This window comes from Scyliorhinus torazame, chromosome 6 (genome assembly GCF_047496885.1).
Source record: "Scyliorhinus torazame isolate Kashiwa2021f chromosome 6, sScyTor2.1, whole genome shotgun sequence".
Taxonomy (NCBI): Eukaryota; Metazoa; Chordata; class Chondrichthyes; order Carcharhiniformes; family Scyliorhinidae; genus Scyliorhinus; species Scyliorhinus torazame.
Window position 1 is genome coordinate 1570996 of NC_092712.1, and position 25127 is coordinate 1596122.

The 25127-nt window shown below is 51.4% G+C and overlaps 1 protein-coding gene across 1 annotated transcript in view; it reads right to left on the reverse strand.

Moving 5' to 3' along the window:
* LOC140425663 (plectin-like) overlaps positions 1–25127 on the reverse strand; it is a 620159-nt gene that overhangs the window by 245950 nt on the left and 349082 nt on the right. Inside the window, 3 exon segments of the mRNA XM_072510158.1 lie at positions 949–1261; positions 4012–4166; positions 17269–17362. Of these exon segments, the coding sequence (XP_072366259.1) occupies positions 949–1261; positions 4012–4166; positions 17269–17362 (562 nt within the window).

The following is a 25127-nucleotide window of genomic DNA, read 5'->3' on the forward strand; positions in this document are numbered from 1 at the left end:
GTGCACCTGTGTCTGTGTGTACCTGTGTCTGTGTGTACCTGTATCTGTGTAACTGTATGTACCTGTGTATGTGTAACTGAGTGTAGCTGTGTCTGTGTGTACCTGTGACTGTGTGGACCTGTGTCTGTGTACCTGTGTCTGTGTAACTGTGTGTACCTGTGTCTGTGTACCTGTGTCTGTGTGTACCTGTGTCTGTGTGTACCTGTGTCTGTGTACCTGTGTCTGTGTGTACCTGTGTCTGTGTGCACCTGTGTCTGTGTGTACCTGTGTCTGTGTACCTGTGTCTGTGTGTACCTGTGTCTGTGTGTACCTGTGTCTGTGTGCACCTGTGTCTGTGTACCTGTGCCTGTGTGTACCTGTGTCTGTGTGCACCTGTGTCTGTGTGTACCTGTGCCTGTGTGTACCCGTGTCTGTGTACCTGTGTCTGTGTGCATCTGTGCCTGTGTGTACCTGTGTCTGTGTGCACCTGTGTCTGTGTACCTGTGTCTGTGTACCTGTGTCTGTGTGTACCTGTGCCTGTGTGTACCTGTGTCTGTGTGCACCTGTGTCTGTGTACCTGTGTCTGTGTACCTGTGTCTGTGTGTACCTGTGCCTGTGTGTACCTGTGTCTGTGTGCACCTGTGTCTGTGTACCTGTGTCTGTGTACCTGTGTCTGTGTGCACCTGTGTCTGTGTACCTGTGTCTGTGTGCACCTGTGCCTGTGTGTACCTGTGTCTGTGTATACCTGTGCCTGTGTATACCTGTGCCTATGTGTACCTGTGTCTGTGTACCTGTGTCTGTGTGTACCTGTGTCTGTGTACCTGTGTCTGTGTGTACCTGTGTCTGTGTAACTGTGTGTACCTGTGTCTCTGTGTACCTGACTGTGTGTACCTGTGTCTGTGTGTACCTGTGTCTGTGTGTACCTGTGTCTCTGTGTACCTGACTGTGCGAGTGTACGTGAATTTTCACCTCGTCAGCTCGAGCCCTCTCGATCTTGGCTCGGAAATCTTCGATGGATTGGTGCAGTCCTCGATGTCCCCCGAGTTGCGACTGCACTGTGGGCAGGTCCACGCCCCACTCAGCTGCCTCCAGGCGTCGCTGGTTCTCCTCAATCCACTCCAGCAGGTCCTGGATGTATTTCAGCGTCGCTCCATCCATCATTGGGCTGCTCGTTGATTGGGCCGACACGAAGACTTGTTGAATAGCTGGCTGGACGGCAGACTTAAACCGCAGGGAATAGTCCGTACGGATTGTCACCAAAAACTCATGGAGTCGGAACACCCTGAAAGACAGGAATCGAGTTACTGACAGAACCAAATCATACTCTCACCTGGAGTTGAGGCACACACGCCCAAAGATCAAGTAATGTGTGTAACTCCCTGCCACCAACCGCAAATGCCAAGTGAGTGGGGAACAGGGTGTCGTCAGTGACTCTGACTAAATTGGGCAGCATGGTGGCAAAGTGGTTAACACTGCTGCCTCACAGGGTACACTCCCCGCTGGGTCACTGTCTGTGCGGAGTCTGCACGTCCTCCCCGTGTCTCGTGGGTTTCCTCCGGGTGCTCCGGTTTCCTCCCACAGTCCAAAGATGTGCAGTTAGGTAGATTGGCCGTGATAAATAATTGTCCCGAAGTGTCCAACAAGGTTAGGTGGTGGGTCACTGGGTTACGGGGATATGACGGGGGTGGGGGCCTAGTTAGGGTGCTCTTTCCAGGGGCTAGTGTAGACTCAATTGGCTGAATGGCCTCCTTCTGCTCCGTAAATTCTAGGATTCTATGAAACCTCTGGTCCGCCGAACCCACTGCCCCCAGAACCACCTGACCCCACACACTCACCCCACACACTCACCCCAGCCCCAACCCCCTCCACTGACCTCAGCCCTGACCCCACACACTGACCCCACACACTCACCCCAGCCCCAACCCCCTCCACTGACCTCAGCCCTGACCCCACACACTGACCCCACACACTCACCCCAGCCCCAACCCCCTCCACTGACCTCAGCCCTGACCCCACACACTCACCCCAGCCCCAACCCCCTCCACTGACCTCAGCCCTGACCCCACACACTGACCCCACACACTCACCCCAGCCCCAACCCCCTCCACTGACCTCAGCCCTGACCCCACACACTGACCCCACACACTCACCCCAGCCCCAACCCCCTCCACTGACCTCAGCCCTGACCCCACACACTGACCCCACAAACTCACCCCAGCCCCAACCCCCTCCACTGACCTCAGCCCTGACCCCACACACTCACCCCACACACTGACCCCAGCCCCAACCCTATCCACTGACCTCAGCCCTGACCCCACACACTCACCCCAGCCCCAACCCCCTCCACTGACCTCAGCCCTGACCCCACACACTCACCCCAGCCCCAACCCCCTCCACTGACCTCAGCCCTGACCCCACACACTCACCCCAGCCCCAACCCCCTCCACTGCCCCCAGAACCACCTGACCCCACACACTCACCCCAGCCCCAACCCCCTCCACTGACCTCAGCCCTGACCCCACACACTCACCCCACACACTCACCCCAGCCCCAACCCCCTCCACTGACCTCAGCCCTGACCCCACACACTGACCCCACACACTCACCCCAGCCCCAACCCTATCCACTGACCTCACACACTGACCCCACACACTGACCCCAGCCCCAACCCGATCCACTGACCTCACACACTGACCCCACACACTGACCCCAGCCCCAACCCTATCCACTGACCTCAGCCCTGACCCCACACACTGACCCCAGCCCCAACCCCCTCCACTGACCTCAGCCCTGACCCCACACACTGACCCCACACACTCACCCCAGCCCCAACCCTATCCACTGACCTCAGCCCTGACCCCACACACTCACCCCAGCCCCAACCCCCTCCACTGACCTCAGCCCTGACCCCACACACTCACCCCAGCCCCAACTCCCTCCACTGACCTCAGCCCTGACCCCACACACTGACCCCACACACTGACCCCAGCCCCAACCCTATCCACTGACCTCAGCCCTGACCCCACACACTCACCCCAGCCCCAACCCCCTCCACTGACCTCAGCCCTGACCCCACACACTCACCCCAGCCCCAACTCCCTCCACTGACCTCAGCCCTGACCCCACACACTGACCCCACACACTGACCCCAGCCCCAACCCTATCCACTGACCTCAGCCCTGACCCCACACACTCACCCCAGCCCCAACCCTATCCACTGACCTCAGCCCTGACACCACACACTGACCCCAGCCCCAACCCTATCCACTGACCTCAGCCCTGACACCACACACTCACCCCAGCCCCAACCCTACCCACTGACCTCACACACTGACCCCACACACTCACCCCAGCCCCGACCCTATCCACTGACCTCAGCCCTGACCCCACACACTCACCCCAGCCCCAACCCTATCCACTGACCCCACACACTGACCCCACACACTGACCCCAGCCCCAACCCTATCCACTGACCTCAGCCCTGACCCCACACACTGACCCCAGCCCCAACCCTATCCACTGACCTCAGCCCTGACCCCACACACTCACCCCAGCCCCAACCCTATCCACTGACCTCAGCCCTGACCCCACACACTCACCCCAGCCCCAACCCTATCCACTGACCTCAGCCCTGACCCCACACACTCACCCCAGCCCCAACCCTATCCACTGACCTCAGCCCTGACCCCACACACTCACCCCAGCCCCAACCCTATCCACTGACCTCAGCCCTGACCCCACACACTCACCCCAGCCCCAACCCTATCCACTGACCTCAGCCCTGACCCCACACACTGACCCCACACACTCACCCCAGCCCCAACCCTATCCACTGACCTCAGCCCTGACCTCACACACTGACCCCAGCCCCAACCCTATCCACTGACCTCAGCCCTGACCCCACACACTCACCCCAGCCCCAACCCCCTCCACTGACCCCAGCCCTGACCTTGTTCACCGACCCCACACACTGACCCCAGCCCTGACCTCATCCATGCCCATGACCAGTGCACCCTCTGACTCTTCCCTTACCTCCGGTACATCTGCTCCGCCTGTGGGTGTCGGCCATCTTTCAGGGTCTGGACATCATTGAAGAGACTCCGAATCAGACTATCCGACTTGTCCAGATCATGTTCCAACACGGCCGTGTTCTGCGCTGGCTTCCCGAGGTTTACCAGTCGGATATCCTGCCAAGAGAAAGGGTATTCGTCACCCAATTTCTCCATGTGTACATCTCCCTGTCACTCCATGTTCCCGCTCACCCCAGAACCACAGCTGCCTCACAGGGCTAACCACTGTGCCACCCAGGCACTGTGAGGCAACAGTGCGAACGCTGCATCATGATACAAAGATCTGTAGAGGGACAGGTAGTGTTGAGGAAGCAGGCGGGCTGCAGAAGGATTTGGACAGGCTAGGAGAGTGGGCAATGAAGTGGCAGAGGGAATACAATGTGGAAAAGTGTGAGGTTCTGCACTTTGTAAGGACAAATGGAGGCATAGACTATTTTCTAAATGGGGAAATGTTCACGAAATCAGAAGCACAAAGGGACTTGGGAATCCTTGTTCACGATTCTCTGAAGGTTAATGTGCAGGTTCAGTCGGCAGTTACGAAGGCAAATGGAATGTCAGCGTTCATGTCGAGAGGGCTAGAATACAAGACCAGGGATGTACTTTTGAGGTTGTACAAGGCTCTGGTCAGACCCCATTTGGAGTATTGTGAGCAGCTTTGGGCCCTGTATCTAAGTAAGAAATCTTACAACGCCAGGTTAAAGTCCAACGGGTTTGTTTCAAATCACTTGCTTTCGGAGCACTGCTCCTTCCTCAGGTGAGTGAAGAGGTAGGTTCCAGAAACATAAATATAGACAGAGTCAGAGATGCAAGACGATACTTTGAATGCAAGTCTTTGCAGGTAATTAAGTCTTTACAGATCCAAACGGAGCAACTGGAGAGAGGGGTAACCCCAGGTTAAAGAGGTGTGAATTGTACCAAGCCAGGACAGTTGGTAGGATTTGGCAGGCCAGATGGTGGGGGGTGAATGTAATGTGACATGAATCCCAGGTCCCGGTTGAGGCCGTATACTCATGTGTGCGGAATTTGGCTATATGTTTCTGCTCAGTGATTCCACGTTGTCCCTCACCCCAGTCCAATGCCGGCATCTCCTCTCCATATCTAAGGAAAGAGGTGCTGGCCTTGGAAAGGAGATTCACAAGAATGATCCCTGGAATGAAGAACGGTTGTGGACTCTGGGTCTGTCCTTGTTGGAGTTTAGAAGGATGAGGGGGGATCTTATTGAAACTTACAGGATACTCGAGGCCTGGATAGAGTGGACGTGGAGAGAATGTTTCCACCTGTAGGAAAAACTAGAAGCAGAGGACACAATCTCAGACTAAAGGGACGATCCTTTAAAACAGAGATGAGGAGGAATTTCTTCAGCCAGAGGGTGGTGAATCTGTGGAACTCTTTGCCGCAGAAGGCTGTGGAGGCCAAATCATGGAGTGTCTTTAAGACAAGATAGATAGGTTCTTGATTAATAAGGGGATCAGGGGTTATGGGGAGAAGGCAGGAGAATGGGGATGAGAAAATATCAGCCATGATTGAATGGCGGAGCAGACTCGATGGGCCGAGTGGCCTGATTCTGCTCCTATATCTTATGGTCTTATCACCGTTCAGTTTTTTTCTATTTCTTTCTCTTCAATTACATTCTCTCTCTCTCTCCCTCACTTTCTCCAATTCTTTCATTTGTGATTCTCAATCTTCTTCATGAGGCTACGGCTTTGTTTTTCTTCAATCTTCTTTCGATCCACGATTGAGTGTTAACCACTCGCCAGATTTCTCCTCTTTCCCACCTGTTATTTTACCCTCTGATTCTCCTTTACTTGTTGCTGGGACGAGGCTGCCAGGACTTTGATTCAATGTTTGTACCGAGCAATCTTTCTTTCTGTACTGGAATTAGAAACTCTTAACTCTTTATTCCTGAACTGTTACTTTTCAAGTCTTTTAGAGAGCAGGACAGGCAAGTCCCTGTGGAAATGAAGGTCAGAAACGGCAGGAGTACGCGATTCCAGTTTATTTTTCAATATCTGCCGATTTTCCTGCCAAAGGCATTTTTTAGAGCGATTGAAGGGATGATTACCTCGTTCATATGGGGAGGGGAGGTGACCAGAATTTAAAAAGTGCTACTACAGAGAGGAAGGCAGGCAGGGGGTTTGGGTCTTCCGAACTGGATGTATTAATACTGGGCGGCAAATGTGGAGAAGGTACGGAGCTGGGTCAGAGGGGTTGACTCCCAATGGGTCAGAATGGAGGAGTGTTTGTGTAGGGGGTTGGGATTGAAGGCGCTAGCGACAGAGCCACTCCCGACGGCCCCAGGGAGATACTCAGGGAGTCCGGTAGTAATAGCTTTGTTGTGAATTTAGAGGCAGTTTCAACAGCACTTTGGGTTGGGGGCAGGGTCAAGGGAAATGCCGATTCGAGGGAACCATAGATTTGAGCCAGGGAAGTGGGATGGAAATTTTCGGAGATGGGAGGAGAAAGGAATTATGACACTAAAAGATTTATTTCTTGGGGGTCGTTTTGGGGGATTGAAGGAGCTGGGAGCGAAGTATGGGCTGGAGCAGGGGGAAATATTGAGATACATGTAGGTTCGAGACTTTGCCAGAAAGGAGATACAGAGCTTCCCAGTAGAGCCGGCCTCCACATTGCTGGAGGAGGTGCTGGCGACAGGGGGACTGGAGAAGGGGGTAGTATCGGCGGTTTACGGGGCTATTTTTGAGGAGGAGAAGGCGCCGCTCGAAGCGATCAAGGCAAAGTGGGAGGAAGAATTGGGAGAGGGTATGGAGGAGGGGTTCTGGTGTGAGGTGCTCCGGAGGGTGAACACCTCCACCTCGTGTGCGAGGTTGGGGCTGATACAGCTGAAGGTGGTGTATAGAGCGCACCTCACAAGGGCGAGGATGAGCCAGCTCTTTGAGGGGGTAGAAGATGTGAACATTGCGGGGGGTGGTCCCACAAACCACGTTCATATGTTTTGGTCCTGTCCAAAGCTGGAGGATTACTGGAAGGAGGTGTTTAGGGTAATCTCTAAAGTGGTGCACGTGAAACTGGACCCGGGCCCTTGGGAGGCCATATTCGGGGTGTCGGACCAGCCAGGTTTTGAAACGGGCACGGAGGCAGATGTAGCTTTCGCCTCGTTGATCGCCCGAAGGCGGATCCTGTTGGGATGGAGATCAGCCTCTCCACCCTGTGCCCTGGCGTGGCGGGGGGACCTGCTGGAATTCTTAACGCTTGAAAAGGTCAAATTTGAACTGAGGGGAAGGATGGAGGGATTCTACAATTCATGAGCATTATTCATTATGTACTTTCGAGAATTGAATCACATCAAACATTAGGGGGGTGGCTGGGAGGGTTCGGGGGAGGGGGGCTGTGTGTGTTAATGGTGACTATGGGGGATTCCTGATTCCTTTTTGTCATTTGTTTATGTGAACATGCGGGTCAATGTCTGGGGTTTGGTGGGAGGATGGGATCGTTGTTATTGATGTGGGGATTGAATTACATTCGTTACTGATTATTGTTGGGTGTAAATTTGGGAGAAAATGTGAAAAAGGAGAATAAAAAGCATTTTAAAAAAAAGAAATGGCAGGATTAGGGAATCCGGGATGACAGGGGAAATTGTGAGACCAGTCCAAAGGAAAACGGAAGCAGACACAAGGTTGAGACAGCGAAAACCAGACCAAGCTTTTGAAGAATACAGGGAAAATAGGAACAAACTGAAATGAGGAGTTGGGAGGGCTAAAAGGGGCCATGAAATGTCATTGGTAAACAGGGTCAAGGAAAATCGGCCTTTTCTACATATATAAGGAGCAAGAGGGCGGCTAGGGAACGAGTGGACCCACTCAAGGACAAGGAAGGGAAGTTATGTGTGGAGTCAGAGGAAGTGGGTGAGATCCTTCATGAGGACTTTGCATCGGTATTCACCAAGGAGAGGGACATGACGGATGTTGAGATTAGGGATGGATGTGTGAATACTCTAGGACATGTCAGCTAATGAAAGAGGAAGTGTTGAATATCTTAAAATGCATTAAGGTAGACAGGTTTCCTGGGCCGGATTGAATATATGCCAGGTTGCTGTGGGTTAAGACCATAAGACATAGGAGCAGAATTAGGCCACTTGGCCCATCGAGTCTGCCCCGCCATTCAATCCTGGCTGATATTTTCTCATCCCCATTCTCCTGCCTTCTCCCCATAACCCCTGATCCCCTTATTAATCAAGAACCTATCTATCGCTGTCTTAAAGACACTCAGTGAATTGACCTCCACAGCCTTCTGCGGCAAAGAGTTCCACAGATTCACCACCCTCTGGCTGAAGAAATTCCTCCTCATCTCTGTTTTAAAGGATCGTCCCTTTAGTCTGAGATTGTGTCCTCTGCTTCTAGTTTTTCCTACAAGTGGAAACATTCTCTCCACGTCCACTCTATCCAGGCCTCGCAGTGTCCTGTAAGTTTCAATAAGATCCCCCCTCATCCTTCTAAACTCCAACGAATACAGACCCAGAGTCCTCAACCGTTCCTCATACAACAAGCTCTTCATTCCAGGGATAGAACATAGAACATAGAAAATACAGCACAGAACAGGCCCTTTGGCCCACGATGTTGTGCCGAAACTTTGTCCTAGATTAATCATAGATTATCATTGAATTTACAGTGCAGAAGGAGGCCATTCGGCCCCCTGAGTCTGCACCAGCTCTTGGAAAGAGCACCCTACCCAAACTCAACACCTCCACCCAACACCAAGGGCAATTTGGACATTAAGGGCAATTTATCATTGGCCAATTCACCTAACCCGCACATCTTTGGACTGTGGGAGGAAACCGGAGCACCCGGAGGAAACCCACGCAGACACGGGGAGGACGTGCAGACTCCGCACAGACAGTGACCCAAGCCGAAATCGAACCTGGGACCATGGATCTGTGAAGCAATTGTGCTATCCACAATGCTACCGTGCTGCCCTTGAGAACAAATAAATCTACACTATATCATTTTACCGTAATCCATGTACCTATCCAACAGCTGCTTGAAGGTCACTAATGTTTCCGACTCAACTACTTCCACAGGCAGTGCATTCCATGCCCCCACTACTCTCTGGGTAAAGAACCTACCTCTGATATCCCTCCTATATCTTCCACCTTTCACCTTAAATTTATGTCCCCTTGTAATGGTGTGTTCCACCTGGGGAAAAAGTCTCTGACTGTCTACTCTATCTATTCCCCTGATCATCTTATAAACCTCTATCAAGTCGCCCCTCATCCTTCTCCGCTCTAATGAGAAAAGGCCTAGCACCCTCAACCTTTCCTCGTAAGACCTACTCTCCATTCCAGGCAACATCCTGGTAAATCTTCTTTGCACCTTTTCCAGAGCTTCCACATCCTTCCTAAAATGAGGCGACCAGAACTGTACACAGTACTCCAAATGTGGCCTTACCAAAGTTTTGTACAGCTGCATCATCACCTCACGGCTCTTAAATTCAATCCCTCTGTGAATGAACGCGAGCACACCATAGGCCTTCTTCACAGCTCTATCCACTTGAGTGGCAACTTTCAAAGATGTATGAACATAGACCCCAAGGTCTCTCTGCTCCTCCACAATGCCAAGAACTCTACCGTTAACCCTGTATTCCGCATTCATATTTGTCCTTCCAAAATGGACAACCTCACACTTTTCAGGGTTAAACTCCATCTGCCACTTCTCAGCCCAGCTCTGCATCCTATCTATGTCTCTTTGCAGCCGACAACAGCCCTCCTTACTATCCACAACTCCACCAATCTTCGTATCGTCTGCAAATTTACTGACCCACCCTTCAACTCCCTCATCCAAGTCATTAATGAAAATCACAAACAGCAGAGGACCCAGAACTGATCCCTGCGGTACACCACTGGTAACTGGGATCCAGGCTGAATATTTGCCATCCACCACCACTCTCTGACTTCTATCGGTTAGCCAGTTCGTTATCCAACTGGCCAAATTTCCCACTATCCCATGCCTCCTTACTTTGTGCAGAAGCCTACCATGGGGAACTTTATCAAATGCCTTACTAAAATCCATGTACACTACATCCACTGCTTTACCTTCATCCACATGCTTGGTCACCTCCTCAAAGAATTCAATAAGATTTGTAAGGCAAGACCTACCCCTCACAAATCCGTGCTGACTATCCCTAATCAAGCAGTGTCTTTCCAGATGCTCAGAAATCCTATCCTTCAGTACCCTTTCCATTACTTTGCCTACCACCGAAGTAAGACTAACTGGCCTGTAATTCCCAGGGTTATCCCTAGTTCCTTTTTTGAACAGGGGCACGACATTCGCCACTCTCCAATCCCCTGGTACCACCCCTGTTGACAGTGAGGATGAAAAGATAATTGCCAACGGCTCTGCAATTTCATCTCTTGCTTCCCATAGAATCCTTGGATATATCCCGTCAGGCCCGGGGGACTTGTCTATCCTCAAGTTTTTCAAAATGCCCAACACATCTTCCTTCCTAACAAGTATTTCCTCGAGCTTACCAATCTGTTTCACACTGTCCTCTCCAACAATATCGCCCCTCTCATTTGTAAATACAGAAGAAAAGTACTCATTCAAGACCTCGCCTATCTCTTCAGACTCAATACACAATCTCCCGCTACTGTCCTTGATCGGACCTACCCTCGCTCTAGTCATTCTCATATTTCTCACATATGTGTAAAAGGCCTTGGGGTTTTCCTTGATCCTACCCGCCAAAGATTGTTCATGCCCTCTCTTAGCTCTCCTAATCCCTTTCTTCAGTTCCCTCCTGGCTATCTTGTATCCCTCCAATGCCCTGTCTGAACCTTGTTTCTTCAGCCTTACATAAGTCACCTTTTTTCTCTTAACAAGACATTCAACCTCTCTTGTCAACCATGGTTCCCACACTCGACCATCTCTTCCCTGCCTGACAGGGACATACATATCAAGGACACGTAGCACCTGTTCCTTGAACAAGTTCCACATTTCACTTGTGTCCTTCCCTGCCAGCCTATGTTCCCAACTTATGCACTTCAATTCTTGTCTGACAACATCGTATTTACCCTTCCCCCAATTATAAACCTTGCCCTGTTGCACGTACCTATCCCTCTCCATTACTAAAGTGAAAGTCACAGAATTGTGGTCACTATCTCCAAAATGCTCCCCCACTAACAAATCTATCACTTGCCCTGGTTCATTACCCAGTACTAAATCCAATATTGCCCCTCCTCTGGTTGGACAATCTACATACTGTATTAGAAAAGCTTCCTGGACACACTGCACAAACACCACCCCATCCAAACTATTTGATCTAAAGAGTTTCCACTCAATATTTGGGAAGTTAAAGTCGCCCATGACTACTACCCTATGACTTCTGCACCTTTCCAAAATCTGTTTCCCAATCTGTTCCTCCACATCTCTGCTACTATTGGGGGGCCTATAGAAAACTCCTAACAAGGTGACTGCTCCTTTCCTATTTCTGACTTCAACCCACACTACCTCAATAGGGTGATACTCCTCGAACTGCCTTTCTGCAGCTGTTATACTATCTCTAATTAATAATGCCACCCCCCCACCTCTTTTACCACCCTCCCTAATCTTATTGAAACATCTATAACCAGGGACCTCCAACAACCATTTCTGCCCCTCTTCTATCCAAGTTTCCGTGATGGCCACCACATCATAGTCCCAAGTACCGATCCATGCCTTAAGTTCACCCACCTTATTCCTGATGCTTCTTGCGTTGAAGTATACACACTTCAACCCATCTCCGTGCCTGCAAATACTCTCCTTTGTCAGTGTTCCCTTCCCCACTGCCTCATTACATGCTTTGGCGTCCTGAATATCGGCTACCTTAGTTGCTGGACTACAAATCCGGTTCCCATTCCCCTGCCAAATTAGTTTAAACCCTCCCGAAGAGTACTAGCAAACCTCCCTCCCAGGATATTGGTGCCCCTCTGGTTCAGATGCAACCCATCCTGCTTGTACAGGTCCCACCTTCCCCAGAATGCGCTCCAATTATCCAAATACCTGAAGCCCTCCCTCCTACACCATTCCTGCAGCCACGTGTTCAACTGCACTCTCTCCCTATTCCTAGCCTCGCTATCACGTGGCACCGGCAACAAACCAGAGATGACAACTCTGTCTGTCCTGGCTTTCAACTTCCAGCCTAACTCCCTAAACTTGTTTATTACCTCCACACCCCTTTTCCTACCTATGTCGTTGGTACCAATGTGCACCACGACTTCTGGCTGCTCCCCCTCCCCCTTAAGGATCCTGAAGACACGATCCGAGACATCCCTGGCCCTGGCACCCGGGAGGCAACATACCTTCCGGGAGTCTCGCTCGCGACCACAGAATCTCCTATCTATTCCCCTAACCATTGATATCTCCTACAACTATTGCTTTTCTATTCTCCCCCCTTCCCTTCTGAGCCCCAGAGCCAGACTCAGTGCCAGAGACCTGGCCGCTAGGGCCTTCCCCCGGTAGGTCATCCCCCCCAACAGCATCCAAAACGGTATACTTGTTTTGAAGGGGAACGGCCACGAGGGATCCCTGCACTTTCTGCCTGTTTGTTTTTTTCCCCCTGACTGTAACCCAGCTATTCTTGTCCTGTACCTTGGGTGTGGTTACCTCCCTGTAACTCTTCTCAATCACCCCCTCTGCCTCCCGGATGATCCGAAGTTCATCCAGCTTCAGCTCCAGTTCCCTAACACGGTCTTTGAGGAGCTGAAGTTGGGTGCACTTCCCGCAGGTATAGTCAGTGGGGACACCGGTGGTATCCCTCACCACCCACATCCTACAGGAGGAGCATGTAACTGGCCTAGCCTCCATCCCCTCTTACCTTACAGAATATATCTGCTGTGTGGACTAACTAGATCTCCGCCCTCCGACTCTGCTCCCAGTCAGCTACACTTCCTGTAAACTCCTGGCTCTCTTCGCACTCTTTGCGGAAATGTCGGAAACAAAATGAAAGGAGCACCTTACTCCCTCCTCACCTAACTCCCTCGGTCACCAAACTCTCACTATCGCACTCAAAAAGCACCAAATTCAGCACTCAGTGCAAAAGGATCATTCTTGTGAACCTCCTCTGGACCCTTTCCAAGGACAGCACATCCTTCCTTAGATACGGCCCAAAACTGCTCACAATACTCCAAATGGGGTCTGACCAGAGCCTTATACAGCCTCAGAAGTACATCCCCGGTCTTGTATTCTAGCCCTCTCGACATGAACGCTAACATTGCATTTGCCTTCCTAACTGCCGACTGAACCTGCACATTAACCTTCAGAGAATCGTGAACAAGGACTCCCAAGTCCCTTTGTGCTTCTGATTTCTGAAGCATTTCCCCATTTAGGAAATAGTCTATGCCTAAATTCCTCCTTACAAAGTGCAGAACCTCACACTTTTCCACATTGTATTCCATTTGCCACTTCATTGCCCACTCTCCTAGCCTGTCCAAATCTTCTGCAGCCCGCCTGCTTCCTCAATACTACCTGTCCCTCTACAGATCTTTGTATCATCTTCAAACTTAGCAACAGTGTCTTCAGTTCCGTCTTCCAGATCATTAATGTATATTGTGAAAAGTTGTGGTCCCAGCACCGACCCCTGAGGCACACCACTAGTCACCGGCTGCCATCCTGAAAAAGACCCCTTTATCCCCACTCTCTGCCTTCTGCCAGTCAGCCAATCCCCTATCCATGCCAGGATCCTACCCTGAACACCATGGGCTCTTAACTTATTTAACAGTCTCCTATGCGGCACCTTGTGAAAGGCCTTCTGGAAATCTAAATAAATCACGTCCACTGGTTCTCCTTTGTCTAACTTCCTTGTTACTTCCTCAAAGAACTCTAACAGATTTGTCAGACACGACCTCCCTTTGACGAAGCCGTGCTGACTCAGTCCTATTTTACCATGCACTTCCAAGTACTCCGCGATCTCATCTTTAATAATGGACTCTAAAAGAGAGATGCAAGAGAGGAAATAGCTGGGGCCATAACAGATATCTTTGACTACAGGCAGGGTTCCAGAGCGCTGGAGAATAGCCAGTGTTGTCCCTTTGTTTAAGAAGGGGAGCAGGGACAATCCAGGTAATTATAGGCTGGTGAGCCTGCCGTCAGTGCTGGGGAAGCTGCTGGAGAAGATACTGAGGGACAGGATTTATTCACATTTGGAAGTGAATGGCCTTGTTAGTGACGGGCAGCATGGTTTGGTGCGGGGAAGGTCATGTCTTACCAACTTGATAGAGTTTTTTGAGAAGGAGACAAAATTAATTGATGAGGGAAGGTAGTCCATGCCATTTGCATGGACTTTAATTAGGCGTTTAACAAGGTCCCTCATGGCAGACTGGTACAAAACGTAACGCCGCTTGGGATTCGGGGTGGGCCAGCTAGATGGATAAAGAACTGGCTGGGCAACAGGAGACAGAGTAACAGTGGAAGAGAGTTTTTCAGAATGGAGATCTGTAACTAGTGGTGTTCCACAGGGATCAGTGCTGGGACCTCTGTTGTTTGTAATACAACATATTGGATAAACATATGGATGATAATGGTATAGTGTAGGTTAGATGGCTTTTGTTTCGGTGCAACATCGTGGGCCGAAGGGCCTGTACTGCGCTGTATTGTTCTATGTTCTATGTTCTAATACATATAAATGATCTGCAGAAAAATGTAGATGATCTGATTAGCAAGTTGGCAGATGACGTTAAGACAGGTGGAGTAGCAGATAGTGAAGGGGACTGCCAGAGAATACAGCAGAATACAGACAGATTGGAGAGTTGGGCAGAGAAATGGCAGATGGAGTTCAATCCGGGCAAATGCGAGGTGAAGCATTTTGGAAGATCAAATTCAGGTGTGAATTATACAGTAAATGGCAGACCCTTGGAAGCATTGACATACAGAGGGATCTGGGCATTCAGGTCCATAAGACCATAAGACATAGGAGCGGAAGTAAGGCCATTCGGCCCATCGAGTCCACTCCACCATTCAATCATGGCTGATTTCAACTCCATTTACCCGCTCTCTCTCCATAGCCCTTAATTCCTCGAGAAATCAAGAATTTATCAACTTCTGTCTTAAAGACACTCAACGTCCCGGCCTCCACCGCCCTCTGTGGCAATGAATTCCACAGACCCACCACTCTCTGGCTGACAGGTCCATAGTTCCATGAAAGTGGCAGCGCAGGAGGAGAAGGTAGTCAAGAAGGCATTGGGCATGCTTGCCTTCATTGGCCCGGGCATTGAGTGCAGGAGTTGGCAGGTCATGTTCCAGTTGTAAATAGATCTCTGAAGGCAGAAGGGCAGGTTAATAGGGTGATAAGGAATGTGGGACACTCGCTTTTATCAATCGGGGCATAGATTACAAAAAAAGGGAGGTCCTGTTGGAGTTGTACCGAACTTTGGTGAGGCCACAGCTGGAGCACTGTGTGCAGTTCTGGTCACCACATTACAGGAAGGATGTGATTGCACTGGAGGGGGTGCAGAGGAGATTCATCAGGATGTTGCTGGGATGGAACATTTCAGTTATGAAGGGAGGTTGGATGGGCTGGGGTTGTTTTCTCTGGAGCAGAGAAGACTGAGGTGTGACCTGATCGAGGTGGACAAGATTCTGAGGGGCATGGACAGGGTGGAGAGGGAGCAGCTGTTCCCCTTCGTTGAAGGGTCAGTTACGAGGGGGACACAGGTTCAAGGTGAGGAGTGGGAGGTTTAGGGGGATTTGATGAAAAATCTTTTTACCCAGAGGGTGGTGACGGTCTGGAACGCACGGCCTGGGAGGGGGGTAGAGGCGGGTCTGGAACGCACGGCCTGGGAGGGGGGTAGAGGCGGGTCTGGAACGCACGGCCTGGGAGGGGGGTAGAGGCGGGTTGCCTCACATCCTTTAAAAAGGAACTGGATTGAGCACTTGGCACGTTTTACATTTGAGGCTGTGGGCCAAGAGCTGGCAAATGGGATTAGGTGGGCAGGTCAGGAGTTTTTCATGCGTCGGCGCAGACTGAATACTCTGAAGGGTTTTTTCTGCTCTGTAGTATTAATAATATAATAATAATCGCTTATTGTCACAAGTAGGCTTCAATGAAGTTACAGTGAAAAGCCATTGCCTCTCGGCGCCGAGGTCCCAGGTTCGAATCCCAGCCCTGGGTCACTGTCCGTGTGGAGTTTGCACGTTCTCCCCGTGGCTGTTTAGCACAGGGCTAAATCGCTCCGAGGGGCTGTTTAGCACAGGGCTAAATCGCTGGCTTTGAAAGCAGACTAAGGCAGGCCAGCAGCACGGTTCAATTCCCGTAACAGCCTCCCCAAACAGGCGCCGGAATGTGGCGACTAGGGGCTTTTCACAGTAACTTCATTTGAAGCCTGCTTGTGACAATAAGCGATTTTCATTTTTTTTTTGTGTCTGCGTGGGTCTCACCCCCACAACCCAAAGATGTGCAGGGTAGGCGGATTGGCCGCGCTAAATTGCCCCTTAATTGGAAAAAAAAGAATTGGGTACTCTAAATTTAAAAAACAAAAAAAGGAAAAGCCCCTAGTCGCCACATTCCGGCACCTGTTCGGGGAGGCCGGTACGGGAATTGAACCCGTGCTGCTGGCCTTGTTCTGCATTACAAGCCAGTTGTTTAGCCCACTGTGCTAAACCAGCCCCTAATTCTGTGATTCACTTGAGCTGCCACAGTCTCGAGCTCTTCCTTTGCTCTGGCTATGAGCACAGGATTGTCTGAAATACTATAAACTGGAACCTCCTGTGATGCAGCCAAAACTCTCTGGCCACATTTCCTGCATCATCCTCATTATCTTCATGTCCACCCCCTCAAACATGGGGGACAGCAACGCTTGCGCCTGACTCCCATCTCAAACTGGGATTGGTTTGAAAACACCCCAAAGTGGAGGGTTTAGGGTAACGCTCACTTAGCAGGCTGATGGTCTGGTTGTGCAGACAACTGAAATGAAGGAAGGAACTCAGCTTTTGATCATGTTCAGTGACTATAGCAGTTCTTTACACAGTCCAGCACGATTCTCAATGGAACACGATTCTCAATGTGACCAAGCATCTCATGTGGATATTGTACAGAAACATTTCAGAATCTCCATGTACACCTTCTCATTGCACACACCCACTCTTCCTCTTTATATCTCTCGTCCCATGTACACGTTCTCTGTCTCTAGGTATATCCACACACTACCTTTCTCCATGAGTATGTACACATTCACTCTCCCTCACTGTGTACATTTTGCATCTCTCCCCAGGCACTGAGTTAGTTCAGAGTCACTCACTGATTTGAGGAGAGTGTCAGATTGTTTTAGTTGTTCCTCGCACAGGTTCGATTCCTGCTGAATCTTCAGGATGATCCTTTGATATCTCTCCAGTCTGCAAAGAGGAAGACAACCAATCAGAACAAATTATCATTGATTTAATAACAGAATAACTGCCAACTGGGTCCACATCTCAACTGAACAGACCCTCGGTCTGTCAGTCTGCTCACACAGCAATGAACAGACCCTCAGCCTGTCAGTCTGCTCACACAGCAATGAACAGACCCTCAGTCTGTCAGTCTGCTCACACAGCAATGAACAGACCCTCAGTCTGTCAGTCTGCTCACACAGCAATGAACAGACCCTCAGTCTGTCAGTCTGCTCACACAGCAATGAACAGACCCTCAGTCTGTCAGTCTGCTCACACAGCAATGAACAGACCCTCAGTCTGTCAGTCTGCTCACACAGCAATGAACAGACCCTCAGTCTGTCAGTCTGCTCACACAGCAATGAACAGACCCTCGGCCTGTCAGTCTGCACACACAGCAATGAACAGACCCTCGGTCTGTCAGTCTGCTCACACAGCAATGAACAGACCCTCAGTCTGTCAGTCTGCTCACACAGCAATGAACAGACCCTCAGCCTGTCAGTCTGCTCACACAGCAATGAACAGACCCTCGGTCTGTCAGTCTGCTCACACAGCAATGAACAGACCCTCGGTCTGTCAGTCTGCTCACACAGCAATGAACAGACCCTCGGTCTGTCAGTCTGCTCACACAGCAATGAACAGACCCTCGGTCTGTCAGTCTGCTCACACAGCAATGAACAGACCCTCTGCCTGTCAGTCTGCTCACACAGCAATGAACAGACCCTCGGTCTGTCAGTCTGCTCACACAGCAATGAACAGACCCTCAGTCTGTCAGTCTGCTCACACAGCAATGAACAGGCCCTCAGCCTGTCAGTCTGCTCACACAGCAATGAACAGACCCTCAGTCTGTCAGTCTGCTCACACAGCAATGAACAGACCCTCAGTCTGTCAGTCTGCTCACACAGCAATGAACAGACCCTCAGCCTGTCAGTCTGCTCACACAGCAATGAACAGGCCCTCAGCCTGTCAGTCTGCTCACACAGCAATGAACAGACCCTCAGCCTGTCAGTCTGCTCACACAGCAATGAACAGACCCTCAGCCTGTCAGTCTGCTCACACAGCAATGAACAGACCCTCAGTCTGTCAGTCTGCTCACACAGCAATGAACAGACCCTCCGTCTGTCAGTCTGCTCACACAGCAATGAACAGGCCCTCAGCCTGTCAGTCTGCTCACACAGCAATGAACAGACCCTCAGTCTGTCAGTCTGCTCACACAGCAATGAACAGGCCCTCCGCCTGTCAGTCTGCTCACACAGCAATGAACAGACCCTCAGCCTGTCAGTCTGCTCACACAGCAATGAACAGACCCTCAGTCTGTCAGTCTGCTCACACAGCAATGAACAGACCCTCAGTCTGTCAGTCTGCTCACACAGCAATGAACAGACCCTCAGTCTGTCAGTCTGCTCACACAGCAATGAACAGACCCGCGGCCTGTCAGTCTGCTCACACAGCAATGAACAGACCCTCAGTCTGTCAGTCTGCTCACACAGCAATGAACAGACCCTCTGTCTGTCAGTCTGCTCACACAGCAATGAACAGACCCTCGGCCTGTCAGTCTGCTCACACAGCAATGAACAGACCCTCGGCCTGTCAGTCTGCTCACACAGCAATGAACAGACCCTCGGTCTGTCAGTCTGCTCACACAGCAATGAACAGACCCTCAGTCTGTCAGTCTGCTCACACAGCAATGAACAGACCCTCGGTCTGTCAGTCTGCTCACACAGCAATGAACAGACCCTCAGCCTGTCAGTCTGCTCACACAGCAATGAACAGACCCTCAGCCTGTCAGTCTGCTCACACAGTAATGAACAGACCCTCGGTCTGTCAGTCTGCTCACACAGCAATGAACAGGCCCTCAGCCTGTCAGTCTGCTCACACAGCAATGAACAGACCCTCAGCCTGTCAGTCTGCTCACACAGCAATGAACAGGCCCTCAGCCTGTCAGTCTGCTCACACAGCAATGAACAGACCCTCAGTCTGTCAGTCTGCTCACACAGCAATGAACAGACCCTCAGCCTGTCAGTCTGCTCACACAGCAATGAACAGGCCCTCAGCCTGTCAGTCTGCTCACACAGCAATGAACAGACCCTCAGCCTGTCAGTCTGCTCACACAGCAATGAACAGGCCCTCAGCCTGTCCGTCTGCTCACACAGCAATGAACAGACCCTCAGCCTGTCAGTCTGCTCACACAGCAATGAACAGACCCTCGGTCTGTCAGTCTGCTCACACAGCAATGAACAGACCCTCCGTCTGTCAGTCTGCTGACACAGCAATGAACAGACGCTCAGTCTGTCAGTCTGCTCACACAGCAATGAACAGGCCCTCAGCCTGTCAGTCTGCTCACACAGCAATGAACAGACCCTCAGTCTGTCAGTCTGCTCACACAGCAATGAACAGACCCTCGGTCTGTCAGTCTGCTCACACAGCAATGAACAGACCCTCAGCCTGTCAGTCTGCTCACACAGCAATGAACAGACCCTCAGTCTGTCAGTCTGCTCACACAGCAATGAACAGACCCTCGGTCTGTCAGTCTGCTCACACAGCAATGAACAGACCCTCGGTCTGTCAGTCTGCTCACACAGCAATGAACAGACCCTCAGCCTGTCAGTCTGCTCACACAGCAATGAACAGACCCTCAGTCTGTCAGTCTGCTCACACAGCAATGAACAGACCCTCAGCCTGTCAGTCTGCTCACACAGCAATGAACAGACCCTCAGTCTGTCAGTCTGCTCACACAGCAATGAACAGGCCCTCAGCCTGTCAGTCTGCTCACACAGCAATGAACAGACCCTCAGTCTGTCAGTCTGCTCACACAGCAATGAACAGGCCCTCAGCCTGTCAGTCTGCTCACACAGCAATGAACAGACCCTCGGTCTGTCAGTCTGCTCACACAGCAATGAACAGACCCTCAGTCTGTCAGTCTGCTCACACAGCAATGAACAGACCCTCAGTCTGTCAGTCTGCTCACACAGCAATGAACAGGCCCTCAGCCTGTCAGTCTGCTCACACAGCAATGAACAGACCCTCAGTCTGTCAGTCTGCTCACACAGCAATGAACAGACCCTCAGCCTGTCAGTCTGCTCACACAGCAATGAACAGACCCTCGGTCTGTCAGTCTGCTCACACAGCAATGAACAGACCCTCAGTCTGTCAGTCTGCTCACACAGCAATGAACAGACCCTCAGTCTGTCAGTCTGCTCACACAGCAATGAACAGACCCTCGGTCTGTCAGTCTTCTCACACAGCAATGAACAGACCCTCAGCCTGTCAGTCTGCTCACACAGCAATGAACAGACCCTCGGTCTGTCAGTCTTCTCACACAGCAATGAACAGACCCTCAGCCTGTCAGTCTGCTCACACAGCAATGAACAGACCCTCGGTCTGTCAGTCTGCTCACACAGCAATGAACAGACCCTCGGTCTGTCAGTCTTCTCACACAGCAATGAATAGACCCTCAGCCTGTCAGTCTGCTCACACAGCAATAAACAGACCCTCGGTCTGTCAGTCTGCTCACACAGCAATGAACAGACCCTCAGTCTGTCAGTCTGCTCACACAGCAATGAACAGACCCTCCGTCTGTCAGTCTGCTCACACAGCAATGAACAGACCCTCAGTCTGTCAGTCTGCTCACACAGCAATGAACAGACCCTCCGTCTGTCAGTCTGCTCACACAGCAATGAACAGACCCTCAGTCTGTCAGTCTGCTCACACAGCAATGAACAGACCCTCAGTCTGTCAGTCTGCTCACACAGCAATGAACAGACCCTCAGTCTGTCAGTCTGCTCACACAGCAATGAACAGACCCTCAGTCTGTCAGTCTGCTCACACAGCAATGAACAGACCCGCGGTCTGTCAGTCTGCTCACACAGCAATGAACAGACCCTCGGCCTGTCAGTCTGCTCACACAGCAATGAACAGACCCTCGGTCTGTCAGTCTGCTCACACAGCAATGAACAGACCCTCGGTCTGTCAGTCTGCTCACACAGCAATGAACAGACCCTCAGCCTGTCAGTTTTCTCACACAGCAATGAACAGACCCTCAGTCTGTCAGTCTGCTCACACAGCAATGAACAGACCCTCAGTCTGTAAGTCTGCTCACACAGCAATGAACAGACCCTCCGTCTGTCAGTCTGCTCACACAGCAATGAACAGACCCTCAGTCTGTCAGTCTGCTCACACAGCAATGAACAGACCCTCCGTCTGTCAGTCTGCTCACACAGCAATGAACAGACCCTCGGTCTGTCAGTCTGCTCACACAGCAATGAACAGACCCTCAGCCTGTCAGTCTGCTCACACAGCAATGAACAGACCCTCGGTCTGTCAGTCTGCTCACACAGCAATGAACAGACCCTCGGTCTGTCAGTCTGCTCACACAGCAATGAACAGACCCTCAGTCTGTCAGTCTGCTCACACAGCAATGAACAGACCCTCAGTCTGTCAGTCTGCTCACACAGCAATGAACAGACCCGCGGTCTGTCAGTCTGCTCACACAGCAATGAACAGACCCGCGGTCTGTCAGTCTGCTCACACAGCAATGAACAGACCCTCGGTCTGTCAGTCTGCTCACACAGCAATGAACAGGCCCTCAGCCTGTCAGTCTGCTCACACAGCAATGAACAGACCCTCGGTCTGTCAGTCTGCTCACACAGCAATGAACAGACCCTCAGTCTGTCAGTCTGCTCACACAGCAATGAACAGACCCTCAGTCTGTCAGTCTGCTCACACAGCAATGAACAGGCCCTCAGCCTGTCAGTCTGCTCACACAGCAATGAACAGACCCTCAGTCTGTCAGTCTGCTCACACAGCAATGAACAGACCCTCAGCCTGTCAGTCTGCTCACACAGCAATGAACAGACCCTCGGTCTGTCAGTCTGCTCACACAGCAATGAACAGACCCTCAGTCTGTCAGTCTGCTCACACAGCAAAGAACAGACCCTCAGTCTGTCAGTCTGCTCACACAGCAATGAACAGACCCTCGGTCTGTCAGTCTTCTCACACAGCAATGAACAGACCCTCAGCCTGTCAGTCTGCTCACACAGCAATGAACAGACCCTCGGTCTGTCAGTCTTCTCACACAGCAATGAACAGACCCTCAGCCTGTCAGTCTGCTCACACAGCAATGAACAGACCCTCGGTCTGTCAGTCTGCTCACACAGCAATGAACAGACCCTCGGTCTGTCAGTCTTCTCACACAGCAATGAATAGACCCTCAGCCTGTCAGTCTGCTCACACAGCAATAAACAGACCCTCGGTCTGTCAGTCTGCTCACACAGCAATGAACAGACCCTCAGTCTGTCAGTCTGCTCACACAGCAATGAACAGACCCTCCGTCTGTCAGTCTGCTCACACAGCAATGAACAGACCCTCAGTCTGTCAGTCTGCTCACACAGCAATGAACAGACCCTCCGTCTGTCAGTCTGCTCACACAGCAATGAACAGACCCTCAGTCTGTCAGTCTGCTCACACAGCAATGAACAGACCCTCAGTCTGTCAGTCTGCTCACACAGCAATGAACAGACCCTCAGTCTGTCAGTCTGCTCACACAGCAATGAACAGACCCTCAGTCTGTCAGTCTGCTCACACAGCAATGAACAGACCCGCGGTCTGTCAGTCTGCTCACACAGCAATGAACAGACCCTCGGCCTGTCAGTCTGCTCACACAGCAATGAACAGACCCTCGGTCTGTCAGTCTGCTCACACAGCAATGAACAGACCCTCGGTCTGTCAGTCTGCTCACACAGCAATGAACAGACCCTCAGCCTGTCAGTTTTCTCACACAGCAATGAACAGACCCTCAGTCTGTCAGTCTGCTCACACAGCAATGAACAGACCCTCAGTCTGTAAGTCTGCTCACACAGCAATGAACAGACCCTCCGTCTGTCAGTCTGCTCACACAGCAATGAACAGACCCTCAGTCTGTCAGTCTGCTCACACAGCAATGAACAGACCCTCCGTCTGTCAGTCTGCTCACACAGCAATGAACAGACCCTCGGTCTGTCAGTCTGCTCACACAGCAATGAACAGACCCTCAGCCTGTCAGTCTGCTCACACAGCAATGAACAGACCCTCGGTCTGTCAGTCTGCTCACACAGCAATGAACAGACCCTCGGTCTGTCAGTCTGCTCACACAGCAATGAACAGACCCTCAGTCTGTCAGTCTGCTCACACAGCAATGAACAGACCCTCAGTCTGTCAGTCTGCTCACACAGCAATGAACAGACCCGCGGTCTGTCAGTCTGCTCACACAGCAATGAACAGACCCGCGGTCTGTCAGTCTGCTCACACAGCAATGAACAGACCCTCGGTCTGTCAGTCTGCTCACACAGCAATGAACAGACCCTCGGTCTGTCAGTCTGCTCACACAGCAATGAACAGACCCTCGGTCTGTCAGTCTGCTCACACAGCAATGAACAGACCCTCAGTCTGTCAGTCTGCTCACACAGCAATGAACAGACCCTCAGTCTGTCAGTCTGCTCACACAGCAATGAACAGACCCGCGGTCTGTCAGTCTGCTCACACAGCAATGAACAGACCCTCAGTCTGTCAGTCTGCTCACACAGCAATGAACAGACCCGCGGTCTGTCAGTCTGCTCACACAGCAATGAACAGACCCTCGGTCTGTCAGTCTGCTCACACAGCAATGAACAGACCCTCGGTCTGTCAGTCTGCTCACACAGCAATGAACAGACCCTCAGTCTGTCAGTCTGCTCGCACAGCAATGAACAGACCCTCAGTCTGTCAGTCTGCTCACACAGCAATGAACAGACCCTCAGCCTGTCAGTCTGCTCACACAGCAATGAACAGACCCTCAGTCTGTCAGTCTGCTCACACAGCAATGAACAGACCCTCAGTCTGTCAGTCTGCTCACACAGCAATGAACAGACCCTCCGTCTGTCAGTCTGCTCACACAGCAATGAACAGACCCTCAGTCTGTCAGTCTGCTCACACAGCAATGAACAGACCCTCAGTCTGTCAGTCTGCTCACACAGCAATGAACAGACCCGCGGTCTGTCAGTCTGCTCACACAGCAATGAACAGACCCTCAGTCTGTCAGTCTGCTCACACAGCAATGAACAGACCCTCAGCCTGTCAGTCTGCTCACACAGCAATGAACAGACCCTCAGCCTGTCAGTCTGCTCACACAGCAATGAACAGACCCTCAGTCTGTCAGTCTGCTCACACAGCAATGAACAGACCCTCAGCCTGTCAGTCTGCTCACACAGCAATGAACAGACCCTCAGTCTGTCAGTCTGCTCACACAGCAATGAACAGACCCTCAGTCTGTCAGTCTGCTCACACAGCAATGAACAGACCCTCGGTCTGTCAGTCTGCTCACACAGCAATGAACAGGCCCTCAGCCTGTCAGTCTGCTCACACAGCAATGAACAGACCCTCGGCCTGTCAGTCTGCTCACACAGCAATGAACAGACCCTCAGTCTGTCAGTCTGCTGACACAGCAATGAACAGACCCTCAGTCTGTCAGTCTGCTGACACAGCAATGAACAGACCCTCAGTCTGTCAGTCTGCTCACACAGCAATGAACAGGCCCTCAGCCTGTCAGTCTGCTCACACAGCAATGAACAGGCCATCAGCCTGTCAGTCTGCTCACACAGCAATGAACAGACCCTCAGCCTGTCAGTCTGCTCACACAGCAATGAACAGACCCTCAGTCTGTCAGTCTGCTCACACAGCAATGAACAGGCCCTCAGCCTGTCAGTCTGCTCACACAGCA